This window comes from Megascapheus bottae, chromosome 3, assembly GCF_031878675.1.
Source record: "Megascapheus bottae isolate mThoBot1 chromosome 3, mThoBot2.hap1, whole genome shotgun sequence".
NCBI classification, from domain to species: Eukaryota; Metazoa; Chordata; class Mammalia; order Rodentia; family Geomyidae; genus Megascapheus; species Megascapheus bottae.
The window spans coordinates 13,412,119-13,426,539 of NC_143511.1; the positions used below are offsets into that span (position 1 = coordinate 13,412,119).

The 14,421-nt window shown below is 41.5% G+C and overlaps 1 protein-coding gene across 16 annotated transcripts in view; it reads left to right on the plus strand.

Moving 5' to 3' along the window:
• The window catches only part of Cdc14b (cell division cycle 14B), a 108,865-nt gene that overhangs the window by 29,913 nt on the left and 64,531 nt on the right, over nucleotides 1-14,421 (plus strand). For 13 of the 16 annotated variants that reach the window (XM_090329564.1, XM_090329552.1, XM_090329553.1 and 10 more), the window contains exons 2-3: nucleotides 13,189-13,279; nucleotides 14,136-14,211. In XM_090329564.1, the coding sequence (XP_090185690.1) occupies nucleotides 13,189-13,279; nucleotides 14,136-14,211 (167 nt within the window). Of the gene's footprint in view, nucleotides 1-11,201; nucleotides 11,423-13,188; nucleotides 13,280-14,135; nucleotides 14,212-14,421 lie in introns of those variants that run through there. The other 3 variants (XM_090329555.1, XM_090329561.1, XM_090329567.1) reach the window with 3 other exon arrangements.

The following is a 14,421-nucleotide window of genomic DNA, read 5'->3' on the forward strand; positions in this document are numbered from 1 at the left end:
CCAAACACTTGGCCCCCTCACTCCCTTTTCTTTCTTCTTTCTCTCTCTCTCTCTCTCTCTCTCTCTCTCTCTCTCTCTCTCTCTCTCTCTCTCTCTCTCTCTCTCTTTCTTTCTTTCTTTCTCCTTCCTTCCCCCCTCTCTCTTCTTTCTTTCCTTCTTTTTTCTTTCATGGGGCTTAAACTCTGGGCCTAAGCACTGTCCCTGACCTTGTTTACTCAAGACTAGTGCTTTGCCACTTTGAGCCACAGCTCTACTTGTGGTTTTTTGGTGAATGAAAGTCTCAGGGACTTTTTCCAGCTTGAACTGACTTCAAGCTGTGGTCCTCAGATCCCAGCCTTGTAAGTAGCCATGATTATTGACATGAGCCACTGGTGCCCCAGCTAGAAAAGTATTTGAAATTAGAATTACTTGGGAAAATTCGGGATGTGTAATAAAGCACAAATAATACCTAGGCATTAAATCTAAGCCACAACAAAAGATCAAATATAGTAAACAGGTTTAATTTCAGTCAGACTTTTTGGATGTTTATGATTTTTTTTCAACAGAAAGATTACTGCTTTCAGACACTTTTTCTATTGCAACTCCTCAAGTAATAAAATGTAAAACTGTTCCATAAGTGTAAGTTAAACATCACTGACATATATAAAATAGATAATAAATGTAATTTCATCTTGACATTAAAATTCCTAGCCTTTTCATGACTCCTAAAATTGCCCTTTTCATATTAGGACAAGCTATGTCTTCAAATATATACATTTAAACACATTTCCCATTCTAAGACTAGCTTAAAGTTTTAATGTCAATGTGGGACATTTAGCAAAGATTTTTGCCCTCAGAATTGAAGTGTACATGAATTCTTAAAATCCTTTGGCCTCCTGCTTCATGAAAAGCCGATGACAGGCCTGTGTGGTGCAGTCAGCTGTTGCAGAGCTAAATATTACTGCTGGGAAAATCTGTGCTGTTAAAAGCTGACCTGTAAGTAAAGGTCTCAGGCTGAGAACTGGATTAGTATACCTTCTCCCACTCCTTCTCAGAAGTTGCAGTCCCCAGCTTTGCTTCTGGTCCCTCAGATTTGTGTCTTACAATAGTTATGGTTTATGAATCTTGAAAGAATCTAAAATGGAAGTCACTTATCTGAACTACTTAATTAGTCTCCCACACAAGCTTCCATGGAAGTCCTGTCATATTATGAGACGCAGGGGTTCTGTGTGTGTTGTGTGTGTGTGTGTGTGTGTGTGTGTGAGGGAGAGAGAGAGAGAGAGAGAGAGAGAGAGAGAGAGAGAGAGAGAGAGAGAGAGAGAGAGAGAGAGAGAGAGAGAGTCAGTCTAGGACTTGAACTCAGGGCCTGGGCACTGTCTCTGAGCTTTTGTGTTCAAGGCTTAGAGCTGTACTACTTGAGCTACAGCTGCATTTCTGAGTTTTTGGTGGTAGTTTAGAGTTCACAGACTTCCTTGCCAGCCTGGCTTTTAATTGAAATCCTCAAATCTCAAGCTTCCTGTAGGTCAGGACTTGAGCCACAGTTCCTGGACTTGTTTTTTTTTTTTTTTTTTTGTCTGTCATGGGACTTGAATTCAAGTCCTGACCCTAAGCTCTTCAGCTCAAGGCTACTGTCCTACCCCTTGAGCCCCAACGCCACTTCCAGTTTTCTGGTGATTAATTGGAGATAAGAGTCTCACAGACATTTTAGTGCCCAGGCTGGCTTTGAACCACAATCCTCAAATCTTAGCCTCCTGAGTAGCTAGGATTACTGGCGTGAGCCACCATGCCTGGCTTTTAACACAGCAGCAGATCATATATTCCCATCGCTGCAGAAATCTCTTCTCTGCTGGACAGTGGTGCTGGGTTGGGTGATGAGGTTGTCATTAGTGATCATCTTTTTAAGGAATAGGAGCAGAGATCTGAGAGCAAAATGCTCTTCTCTATTTATGTGATGAGAAGCCACTCTCAGATGGAGTCATGTGATGTAGCATTATCAGGGTCACTGTTCTTTTCTTTATTCTTAATGAGACAGCTTTTAAATAATGTGGTTGACAACATATGAGGAAGGGCAGGCAAGATGTTTTAGATGGTCTGGGATATAAATAAAGCCTTTGTGAGTTTCCTTTTTTTATGTTTATTTAGATTTTAATAATGCTAGTACTGGAGCTTGAACTCAAGGTCTTATGCTGTCACTTGGTTTTTTTTTGTTCACAGATGGCTCTTTACACTTGAACCACAGTTCCTCTTTTATTTTTCCTGGTCCTGGGGCTTGAACGCTGGGCCTGGGCCATATCCTTAAGCTCTTTTGCTCAAGTCTAGTGCTCTATCACCTGAGCTACAGCTCCACTTCTGGCTTTTTGTGGTTAATTGGAGATAAGCATGCAGGAGGACTTTTCTGCCCTAGCTTGCTTCAGACTGCGATTCTCAGATCTTAGCCTCCTGAGTAGCTCGGATTACAGGCATGAAGCACTGGTGGCTGGCCCACTCAGCTTTTTTCCCCCCACTTGTTGAAGGGCTTGAACTCACGGCATAGGCCCTATTCTGAGCTCTTTTGCTTAAGGATAGCACTTTACCACTGTGAACCACAGTTCCACTTCTGGTGTTCTGGTGGTTAAATGAAGATGAGTCTCAGATACTTTCCTGCCCCATCTGGCTTTGAACTGGGATCTTCAGATCTCAGCCTTCTGAGTAGCTAGGATTGTAGGCATAAGCTACCAGTGCCTGCTATAAGTAGCATCTTATACGAGTATATGCACATAGCTATTGAGCTTTTGTGATCCTTTCCTAAGAATGTCTACTTTTGGTCTTACCGTGTGAAATGTCTGGAGCCTTGTCTGTCTGTCCCTCCCTTCCTTCCTTCCTTCCTTCCTTCCTTCCTTCCTTCCTTCCTTCCTTTTCTTTACTGGAGATTTTGAAATAATTTTTCTCAACTATGGTTATTTTCTTGTACTAAGGAACATTAAATACTTATTGAACAGTATCCTGTACCTATTAACCTTTCTCTTACTCTAAGCCCCACCCTTACTTCCTCCCAGGCTCTAATAACGACTACTACTTTCTCTATTTCTCTGAAAGTAACTTTCTGTGCCTGATTTATTTCACTTTTGTCTTTCAGTTCTATCTATGTTGCTACAGATGAAAGAATTGTAACTCCTTTTTTTATGACTGAGTAATATTCAATTGTATACACACATAATTGAATGGAGTTGGGCCAAGGCACTGTCCTTAACCTCTTTTGCTTAGCACCCTACCACTTTGATCTACAGTTCCACTTCTGGTTTTCTAGTAGTTACTTGGAGATAAAGAGTGTCAAGGACTGACTGGACTGGTTTGGGACCACAATCCTCAAATCTCAGCCTCTTGACTGGATAGAATTACAGGCATGGACCACCAGCACCCTGCTGGAATGGGGTTTCCCTCCCCTCTCCTTCTTCTCTTCCTCCCTTTTTTGTCAGTTGTGGGGCTGGAACTCAGGGCCTGGGTGTTGTCCCCTGAGCTCTTTTGTTCAAGGCTAGTGCCCACCACTTTGAGCCACAGTACCACCTTTGGTTTCCAGGTGGTTAATTGGAGAGATTCTACTTTGTCTGGCTTCCAATTGCAATCATCAGATCTCAACTTCCTGAGTAGGATTGCAGGCATGAGCCACTGGTGTCCAGCTTGAATGGGAGTTTCTGTCATACATTCTCCCATAATTAGGTTGGTTTCATATCTTGGTTATGTTGCTGCCATAAACATGACTAAGCATAGATGTCCTTTCAATGTATTGTTGGTATTTCTTTTGGATATGTAACTAGTAGTGAGATTCCTGGATCATGTGGTAGTTTGAGATTGTTTTTGTTTGTTTTGCTTTGTTTTTTATGCTGGAATACCAGAGTGAGACACCAGTGCCCAGCTACTTAGTTTTTTGGGTTTTTTTTGGGGGGGGAAACCGCCATTCTGTTTTCAAAACTCCCAACAACAGTGTATGAGGGTCCCCTATATCTTGGCCCCCTTTACTAGATGAATGGAATACTAATACCTTGTTTTGTTTTCATTAGCCATGAAGGGATATTCTAATTCTAATTGTTCTACATCTCTTATAATTGGTGTTGCCATTCTAATTTTAGTCATTCTAGGTGGGTGTAAAGTGCTATTTCATTGTGGTTTTAATTTGCATTTCCCTGATGTAGAATTTAGAATGCCTTTTTCATGAGCTTATAGGCTACTATTCTTTTTTTTTTCTTTTTTGCAATACCTTCATCTTTTTCCCTGGCTTCCATTAAATATTAATACATATCAGTCAATTTCTATGCCATTTAAACACCCCACGGGTCAAATTGATATGATAATGCTTTAAAAAAATCTTTCTTAAGAGTTTTTTTTAATTTTTTATTGTAATTAGTAAAAGGGTTACATGATATTTGCCAGATAGAAGGTGCATTAATTCACATACATTGATACCCTTTCACATGTCTTGGTACCCATTTCCCCCCCTCCCCCCACAGCCCACACCCGTCCTGGTTTTCCCCCTTCCCTATCAAATTTCAAATATCCAAATACAAATAAATTCAATATATCAGATAATAAAGTGAGATACTATAACAATATGAGATAACCAAGGGACTGCAAAGGAGATGAGAGACAACATAGTACATTAAGGACAACAATCATTCATTATATGGGTTTTGTTTCAATATCCTGGAGGTCCTTTCAATTAGCTTCACATTATATGGCCTTATGTATCAAGATTTTGCTCTATTGCAGATCTCTGCTAGAGAGCCCAAGGTTTCTACTGATTATGACGAATGAGGGAAACCATTGAGCCTAAGTTCCTTTGAGTCTGGCTTACTTCACTTAATATGATTTTTTTCTAAGTCTTTCCATTTCCTAACAAATGGGGCGATGCCATTCTTTCTGACAGCAGCATAGAATTCCATTACTTACTTACTTACTTCAAATGACCTGTGGCCTAGAATTGTTATACAAGTCCTAAAGATTTTTAGGAGAGAGTTGAAGCATTGTAAGAATTTTTTTTGTTGTTAGTTGTGAGGCTTGAACTCTGGGCCTAGCCACTGTCCCTAAACTCTACCACTTGAGCCACAATGCAACTTCCAATTTTCTTGTGGTTAATTGGAGATGAGTCTCACAGACTTTCCTGCCTGGGGTAGCTTTGAACCACAATTCTCATCTCAGCCTCCTGAGTAGCCAGAAGCCACCAGTCCCTGGTTTCATTTTTGTGTTTATGACAGGGTTTTATAGCAAAGGTTGATGGGATTATAGTTGGGCACCACCATGCCCATAATTCTCCTTTGCCTTTGTTTTCTGGCTACTTTGACTAAACACTATATTTTTAAGGACATCCATGAAAATGTTTATGGAGTTCCAAGTTCATTCATTCAGCTTAATGTTAAAATGTTCCACTGTAAGAACATATCATAGTGTTTTCCACCTGTTATGAGAAACTTGGGAGTGTTTTCTGGGCTATTACAAAATAATGATTTTTTTTTGTCAGTCATGGGGCTTGAACTCTGGGCCTGGGCGCTGTTCCTGAGCTCTTCATCTCAAGGCTACCCCTATACCCCTTGAGCTACAGCACTACTTCTAGTTTTCTGTGGTTAACTGAAGATAAGAGTCTCATCGACTTTTGTGCCCTGGCTAGTTTTGAACCTCAGTCCTTAGATCTCAACCTCCTAAGAGTAGGATTATAGGCGTGAGCCATGGTGCCTGGCACAAATAATGATTCTGTGGACACCCTGTTATTTTTCTTAGTGAGCATGTATATGAATTTGTGTTGTATACATATCTAAAAGAATTATTAAATCATAAGATGTGTGATCATTAATAACTACTGTCAGTTTGGGGTATGATACTGCAGCTGGTCTTAGTTGCTGCTGGCCAGAGGGAGAGTTCCCCAGAATCTTGTAGCTTCATTTCAGTGGTTTGTACTGGAAGGATGCATTTTTCCTGTGTTCACCTGTGCTCCTGACACCCAGGAATCAAGGCCACACTGTGAGGAGTCACAACTATTTTTATGTTCACCTTTTTAATCCATGTAGAGTTAATTTATTTTGAGTGTTTTGGTAAAGATACATATTTTTTAGGCAATATCATTTTCATCTGTGTAACCATAATCTATACATTTGACTTATTGACATTAAATTTGATTAGCATTATATTTTCCCATCATATTTCCTTATTTGCAAGTTATTTAGAAAATGTCTTTTGAATATTCACATTTCTTGGCTGATGAGTTTTATTATACTATTAGCCATCTTTTTTTTTTTTTTTAATGGGATTTGAATTCAAGGTCACATGATTGCTAACCAGGCATTCTGTCACATGAGCCACAATTGGCCCTTTTGGCATTTTTAATTTTCAGAAACCGTCTCATTTTTTTTTTTTGGCCAGCCTTGGGGCTTGAATTAAAGGCCTGGGCACTATCCCTGAGCTTCTTTTGCCCAAGGCTAGCACTCTACCACTTGAGCCATAGTGCCATTCCTGGTGTTTTCTGCTTATGTGGTACTGAGGGATTGAACCCAGGGCTTCATGCCTGCTAGGTAAGCACTCTATCATGGAGCAACATTCCCAACTCTTATGTTGTTAATCTCATTCATGAATTCAAATGAAGTTGAAAGGGATTTGTGCAAGTGGTTTCTATATCTGGGTACTTGTTTTTTTTTTTTTGATTGGTTGTGGAACTTGAAGTCTGGGCTTGGGCGCTATCCCTAAGCTCTTCAGCTCAAGGTTACCACTCTACCCCTTGAGCTACAGCACCACTTCCGGTTTTCTGGTGGTTAATTGGAGATAAGAGTCTCATGGACTTTAGTGCCTGGGCTGGCTTTGAACCATGATCCTCAGATCTCAGCCTCCTGAGTAGCCAGGATTATAGGCATGAGCCACCATGCCTGGCTCCTACTATGATTTTCTTATAACCAAAAATTTTTATATGATAGCCACAGTGAATGTCATACTCTTGTAAAGTTAATTTGTTGTCTTGAAAGCAGTTTCTTGTTATCTACTAGAGCATGCCTTTAATTCCATGTGTGTGTGTTTGTGTGTGTGTGTGTGTGTGTGTGTGTGTGTGTGTGTGTGTGTGTGTGTGTGTTGGGGGGTTGAGGTTGCTTGCCTTTCTTGTTTACTGTCAGTTCTCTACCACTTGAGACATGCCTTCAGCCCAGCTTTTTGCTGGCCAATTAGAGACTTGGAGACTCTGTTCAGGCTGGCTTGAAACTACCATTCTCCAGGTTTGAACTTTTTTGTGTACCTGGATTATAGAATAAGCCTTTCTGACAGGTTTTCATCTCCCATGATTAAAAGGATTCATTAATATCTCTTAGATATCCCTTTGAGGATTTAAAATTTATCATGACATGTGAAAACTATTTGGTAGTGCATGAACCATATTTCTTTTAAGTTGCTTTATTTTTGCAATGAATTATTTCTTGTTAATACACTATACCCACTTTCTTATTCCTAGGAAGTATAGCATACTTTTTGTTTCCCCAGATGTTTATATGATTTTCCTTTCTGGTTTTTTTTTTATTATTTATTTATTTATTTATTTTTTTGCCAGTCCTGGGCTTGAGCTCAGGGCTTGAGCACTGTCCTTGGACTTTCTCAAGGCTAGAGCTCTACCACTTGAGCCTCAGCACCACTTCCAGCTTTTTGCTATGTGTGTGGGATACCAAGGAATCAAACCCAGGTCTTTGTGCATGCTAGGCAAGCACTCTACCACTAGGCCAAACTCCAGGCCCCAGGTTTTATTTTATTTTTATTTATTTATTTGTTTTTTGCCAGTCCCTGCTTGAGCTCAAGGTCTGAGCACTGTCTTTGGGCTTTCTCAAGGCTAGAGCTCTACAACTTGAGTCACACCACCAATTCTGGCTTTTTCTATGTATGTGGTACCAAAGAATCGAACCCAGGTCTTTGTGCATGCTAGGCAAGCACTCTACCAGTAGGCCAAACTCCTGGCCCCCAGAGCTTTTAGTACTGTGTTAAACTCATATTGTAATTACTCTTGATTCATATTAGTTCATATCTATGAACCTGGGATTTAAAATTTTCAAGTTTCAATCAGATAGCCTGTGCTTAAATCCAGACCTAGTAATTGTGTTTCTAATGTGTATTTCTGTGTGTGTGAGTGTGTGTGAGTGTGTGTGTGTGTGTGTGTCTGTCTGTCTGTCTGTCTGTCTGTGTATACGCATGCACACACCTTTGCCAAGGTTTGATGTCAGGGCTCACTGAGCCACACTTTCTGTAGTTGTATTTTAGGACTAGGCTTCTTGAGCTGAATACAATGCCTGGCACTAAACTCTCCTCAGGTACTTTTGTCCAAGGAAGTAAGGCTTTTCTCCTTTGAAATTAGTACTGTGAGCACCTCCCCTGCTCTCTTGGTTGCTCCTCTCAAACTGAATGGTTCACATTGACAGCCTGATGTCTCTTGGTCTTGTTTTAAAGGGACAATCAGTGGTCAGGTACAGTGTTCAGCAGCTCTTTCTCCCTAGTGTGTGAATTGTCCTTCCTGGCCTGAATGTACAAGGTACACACTTCCCCACACTGCAGGAAAGCTGTGCTTCTTCCTGGTTGCCCTGTGGGGACTATAATAGTTCAGTTCAAGGAGGACATAAAGGAGTAGAAAATCCAATCACCATTTCTTGTCTGAACAAGTAACACAGTGTCCCTTCTGCCTGGGATGGTAGGTCCCAACACCCCTTGTGGATGCCTGAAACCTTGGTAAGACGGAACAATATTTATGTATATCTATGTGTTCATACATATGCACACATAATATGTCTTTCCTATAGACACACTGGCAGATTAACATTATTAAAATTAAAATAATTCTATCAGTGCATTGTACTAACAGACACATGAATTGAATATGGTCTTATGGTCTCCAAATACCTTAATCCCCATTATACTATTGGTAATATTTTTAGGTCATGGTTCATTGAAACTTTGGAAAGTAAAACCAGTGATAAGTAGCTACTAGATTAGAATTCCTACCTGACTCCACTTGTTTCTTAGTTGGTTAAAACAACTGTTGTCCTTTTAGCTAGCTCCAGATTTCTAATAGTTGTCCTTCAACACAACAGAATTTCTCGAAGGAGAAAGTATTGACATTAGGAAGAGGTGAGTAGGTTAAACTATTGATTTCTTTCCCTGCAGTCTTAAGTCTATATATTATTAGGAATGAAGTTGATTGGACCTGGAAGGCCTTTTTTACTTCCACCTTGCTGCTTTTCTAGTTTTAACTAGGGCAAACAAACAAACAAAACAAAATAAAATAAAAATCCCATCAACCAACCAACCAGCCAGCCAACCAACGTGGAATTTCGAGAGATGGTTAGAAATGAAAAGTAAATACTATCCTGTTCTCATGTGTACAATATATTTCTGTGAAGTGTATTTTCCAGGTTGCTTCATTCTGTTTATCCCGATGAAGACTCAGCTTTGGCATAACATTATTAGCCTGCAAATTTAGCTTGTGAAACTCTGTCATTTTGATAAGGTAATTTATGGCACAAAATCCAAAGGCTACAAAAACACATAAAACCTTCCTTATCATTCCCTACTTCCTGACATGCAATTTCCTGTTCTAAAGGCATCTACTACCAACAGCTTCCTGTCTCCTAGAGAACTGTTCTGCAAGCTATGCCAGTGTGCATGTGCCTTAAATTCACAGCTGGAAATGGTGATATGGACAGTCCTGGGGGCAGTTTTGGTGTTCTGTAAAATCTTCAATCTTGAAAATATCTGACAAATTGCCCTTCTGTACCCCTTCAAGCTGTTGGCCAGTTTCACTTCTTACCCACAGGCAACTGTGTGTCTGCTGGCCCACAATCTTCCACATTGGCTATCAAGCTCCTCTGATTTTTGCCAGTATGAAAAAAAATTGTACTTCATTGTTTAAAATTGTGTTCCCATTATTTTTTGCAGTAACATAAAATAGAAGCTGGGTCTCTTCTTGTGTTGAACTTAAAATAATCTTGTCAGTTTATCTCTTGACTCAGTTTGTGTTCGGTGTCATGAAAAGTTTAAAAGTGTGCTTCAGTTTAGCAGTTGATTCTCTTTAAATGGCTTTAAATCTTTCTCAGATGCGACTCAAAGAATTTTCTTTCTTTCAGTGTGTGTGTGTGTGTGTGTGTGTGTGTGTGTGTGTGTGTGTGCATGAGTGCACACTGGTCTTGAACTCAGAATCTGAGTGCTGTTTCTGAGCTCACAATGCTGTAACCACCTGAACCACAGTTCTATTTCTGGCCTTTGGATGGTCAATTGGAGATAACAGTCTCCAGACAGACTTTCCTTCCAGGGGTTGGCATCAAACCTTGATTCTAGATCTCATCCTCCTGTGTAGCTAGTAGTAGCAGCCCACCGGTGCCATTGGCGCCGGCTCTTTTAACTTTAAAAGTTAGATCCATCTGGAATTCTAGAGTAAGAGTTTCTATTTGGGGCAAAAATAATGGAAATATTGGTCATTTTGGGAAAGGTTGGCTATTGTATCGCTTGTGTTTTAAAGAAAGGTCATTGTCAAGCTTGTTATTATCCACAAAAGTTATTATCCACAAAACCTCCAGCTGATGTTTCTCTGCAGGAAAAAATAAAAGTGAAAGACATGGGAGGGATTGAAATGTACCGGTCCTCCCAGCACGGTACCAAATTGGGATCCCACTTGGCCTGTACAGTAATTCTTTTTTCGCTTGATACATGTGAGCAGGTTTAGGAAATACTTGACATGGTTGCCGCGAAGCTTGTTCAGAAGTTTCATTTTATTCCAATACGTTTCTACTTACATCCGGAATGTCCAGCATACCTTTAATCTTGCGAGGTGCAGTGGAGGTCCCATTCCTCCAGCGTTGTTCTCCGCGCGCGCCCAGCGGGGGCGGCGGCACACTGGCGGCCCGGGTTGGGCCGCAGCGCCCACTGGCGGCCGAGGCTTCTCGGGTCGTCCTGGGCGGGGTGGGTACGTGGAGGCGGTGGAGGGGGAGGAGCCCTAGCCCTGCCCGCTGCCCAGGCGCCTCGCCCTTCTGCCGCGTGAAGTCCTTTTAATCCTGGTGTACTTGCAGACAGAAACGCCCCTCTTTGCCGGGCCGCAGGGCGCGGAGAGCAGAGGCGCAGAGGACCCTGGCGCGCAGACGCCGGCCCCTGGAGGGGGCGCCGCCGCTCTTCGCCCTCTCCACGCTTCTGGGGAGTGTTTTGGAGAAGTTTTGGACTTCCGGGGTTGGCTCTTTCACCGAGGGGCCTTGCTGCACCACTGCCTCGGTGCAGCACTTTAAACTTTTTTTTTTTTAAACTTTTGGGGGTGTTAGGGGTGTGTGTGATCATGGCATTCCTTCCTCTCCCTGACCTGCTGCTGCCGCCGACTCTGCCCAGTGGGTCCTTCCCTTCTCCCCGCCTTCCAGATGCTTTGGAGTCATGAGCCGGGAGGGCTGGGGGAACCCTCTGGTGACAGAGGTGATCAGAGGTGAGTGCTGGATGGCAGGGGCGGTGGCACGGGTGACTCGCGTGGACATCTGTCCTGCACCCGGGAAGAAGAGCCGTGAAACTCAAGGGTTTGGGGCAGCTGCAGTTTCGTGGGTGTGTGGGTGGTCTCCCCGGACTCCCGGCCCGAGTGGGGAAGGCCAGCATTCCTGTCGTTTTGACCCGTTTGTCCTTTGCTCTGTCCACACCCCTCCATCCGCTGGAACCAGCTCAAGCAAAGCCTCTGGGCCCTGCTCACGGGGATCAAAGGTCGCCTGTGGTTGGAAGGGAGTCATAAGCCTGGTCACCTGGCTGAGTGTTAGTGGCTGGGGGGAATTTTTAGTTGAGATTAGGAAATAAACTGCAGCAGTTGCAAGTGTTGAATTGTAGACCGAGACACAAAAGTTTTACCTGGGGAGGAGGGGGCCGAAAGGATATGCTAGTTGACCTCCATGTACTTTTCTTCCCATGAGCTCTAATGGAAGTAGTATGTATTTTAAATGTGATCCTTTGCCATACTTTTTTGAGCATCCGTATTCTAGCCTGACGATTATTACTACACTGATACTGTAATGAGGTGTTTTGGGGGGGGGGTCATGGGGCTTGAACTCTGGGCCTGGGCGCTGTCCCTGAGCCACAACCCCACTTTCTGTTTTCTAGTGGTTGATTGGAGATGAGTCTCTCTGCTTTGTATTGCCTGGGCTGGCTTTGAACCTCCATCCTCAGATCTCAGCCTCCTGAGTAGCTAAGATTACAGGCTTGAGCCACTGCTCCCAGCTTTGTAATGAGCTTTTTTTTTTTAATGGAAGATTTTTAGGCAACCTTGTAGTAGTGGTGGTGATGGCGAAAGTGGGGTGGAGTGAGGGCAGAGTGGAAAAAGGGTGGAACTTTTGTTGCTAAACCTCCCAGCAGACTGAATGTATTTATGCAGTGTAAATCCTTGCCAGATTCTTAATGGGGAAGCCTCTCATTGTTTCTTCTGTAAGGTAATGGGTTTTAATTGTGTAAAGCAAAGTAGTAGTTTTAAGTATTTAAAAAAAGAGATGCCCTGAGAACAGTTGGATATACAGATGGTTTGTTATGTTCTGTAGTTTTAAGCAATTTTGAAAAGCATTCTTTTCAGAATTCTTACTGGAAAGTTTCTTTTTTTGCTAAGCTGACTTTTTAGGATGCTCTGTTAACAAAGGTCAGTTTGACATGAGATGGGTGGCTATGGAATGTCTGCAGCTGGTTGCTGACATTTCTCAGTCCTGGGAAACTAAATTTAGTTTGATAAGAGGTTCCCTAAGAAACTAAATCAGTACTACATGAACATTAAAGGCAATTTCCCCCTTAAAAATTTTGCTTATGCTGGGCACCAGTGGCTCATATCTGTACTCCTAGCTACTCAGGAGACTGAGGTCTGAGGATTGCAGTTCAAAGCCAGCTCAGGCAGGCAGGAAAGCCCATGAGACTCTTATGGCCAATGAACTATCCAAAAAGTGGGAAGTGGAGCCGTGTCTCCCATGATAGGCACTAACCTTGAAGGAAGGTGGGGGAAGCTCAGGGACAGCACCCTAGCCCTGAGTTTAAGCTGGCACAAAAATAAATTTAAAAAATTATCTACTCAAAGAGTTGAAATATTTTGAAATTTCTTACTGCTACCCCTAACATCTGAAATTTGCATGGAAAAATAACCAAAACTTGAGTTTACCTGACAAGATTTTTGCTGTGAGGTAGGAAGCTTGTTAATAACCCGAAGGAAGGAACATCACAATTTTTCCATTGCAGATCGCCTTTGTTTTGCCATTCTCTACAACAGACCAAAGAGTGCAGCAAGCGAACATTATTTCAGCATAGATAATGAACTTGAATATGAGAAGTAAGTACTGCTTTTTAACAGATTGTAGCTTTTTCTTTTGAGGAATCTAATGGTATATTTGAAAAGTAGCCTTGGAAAAATATAAATCTTGACTTTAGCATTTGGATGGCTGCTAGAGGATGTGTGGGATTTTTTTTGGTGTTGTTGCTGTTGTTTTATGATTTAAAACTCTTGGTATAAGACAGATCTTTAGAGGCCATGTGTTGGTGGCTCACATCTGTAACACTACCTACTTAGGAAGCATAGGTCTGAGAATGGCAGTTCAAAGCCAGTCATAACAGAAAAGTCCAATTAACCGACAAAAAGCCTGCAGTAGAGGCATGACTTAAGTGGTAGAGTGCCAGCCTTGAGTGAAAAAGCTAGAAGGAAGCCCCTTGGATCCTGAGTCCAAATACCAGTGCTGGCACCAAAATAAAGAAAAACAGACCTGTAGAGTATGGAAAAAAAAGAGACATTTAAGCATTTACATTTGATATTTCAGTCATTTGTATTGCAGTGCTTCAATGAAATCAGTTAAGGTATGGAAAATACTTATATCATTATGGAAATTAGTGTTAGGTTTGAGTCATAGACTTCCTGTTTGTGTGTGTATTGGTGCTGGGTCTCACAGCCTCCTGGTATTAAGTTGAACTTAGTACGGAGGCAAGCTGTTCCCCAACTCAATTATTAGCTATTTAAATAGGCATTGTTTATCAGAATGTATTTTTCTCTTATTAAAGTAGTACTTTTCAATGGTGTGGTTTGTATCAATTTAGTGTGGTGTATTCTTTATTCTTATAATTTGATTGTATAGATCCACAAATGAGTTTTCCATTGAGAGCACCTAGAACATACATACATGTTTTTATTTTTCAAGTTTCTACGCAGATTTCGGACCACTCAATCTGGCAATGGTTTACAGATACTGTTGCAAGTTAAATAAGAAGCTCAAGGTAAAACCTTTTTACTTAAGAGATTTGACTTCAGTAATGGTGATGGGAATAAAAGAGATGTCTTCCTTAAAAATACTTTTTGAAAAATGAAAAAAAAGAAGTATTTTTTCCCTTAACATAAAAAAAGTACAGCTGGGTGTCAGGGCTTAACAAATGGGTGCCAGTGGTTCATGCCTGCAATCTTAACTACTCAGGAGGTTAAGATCTAAG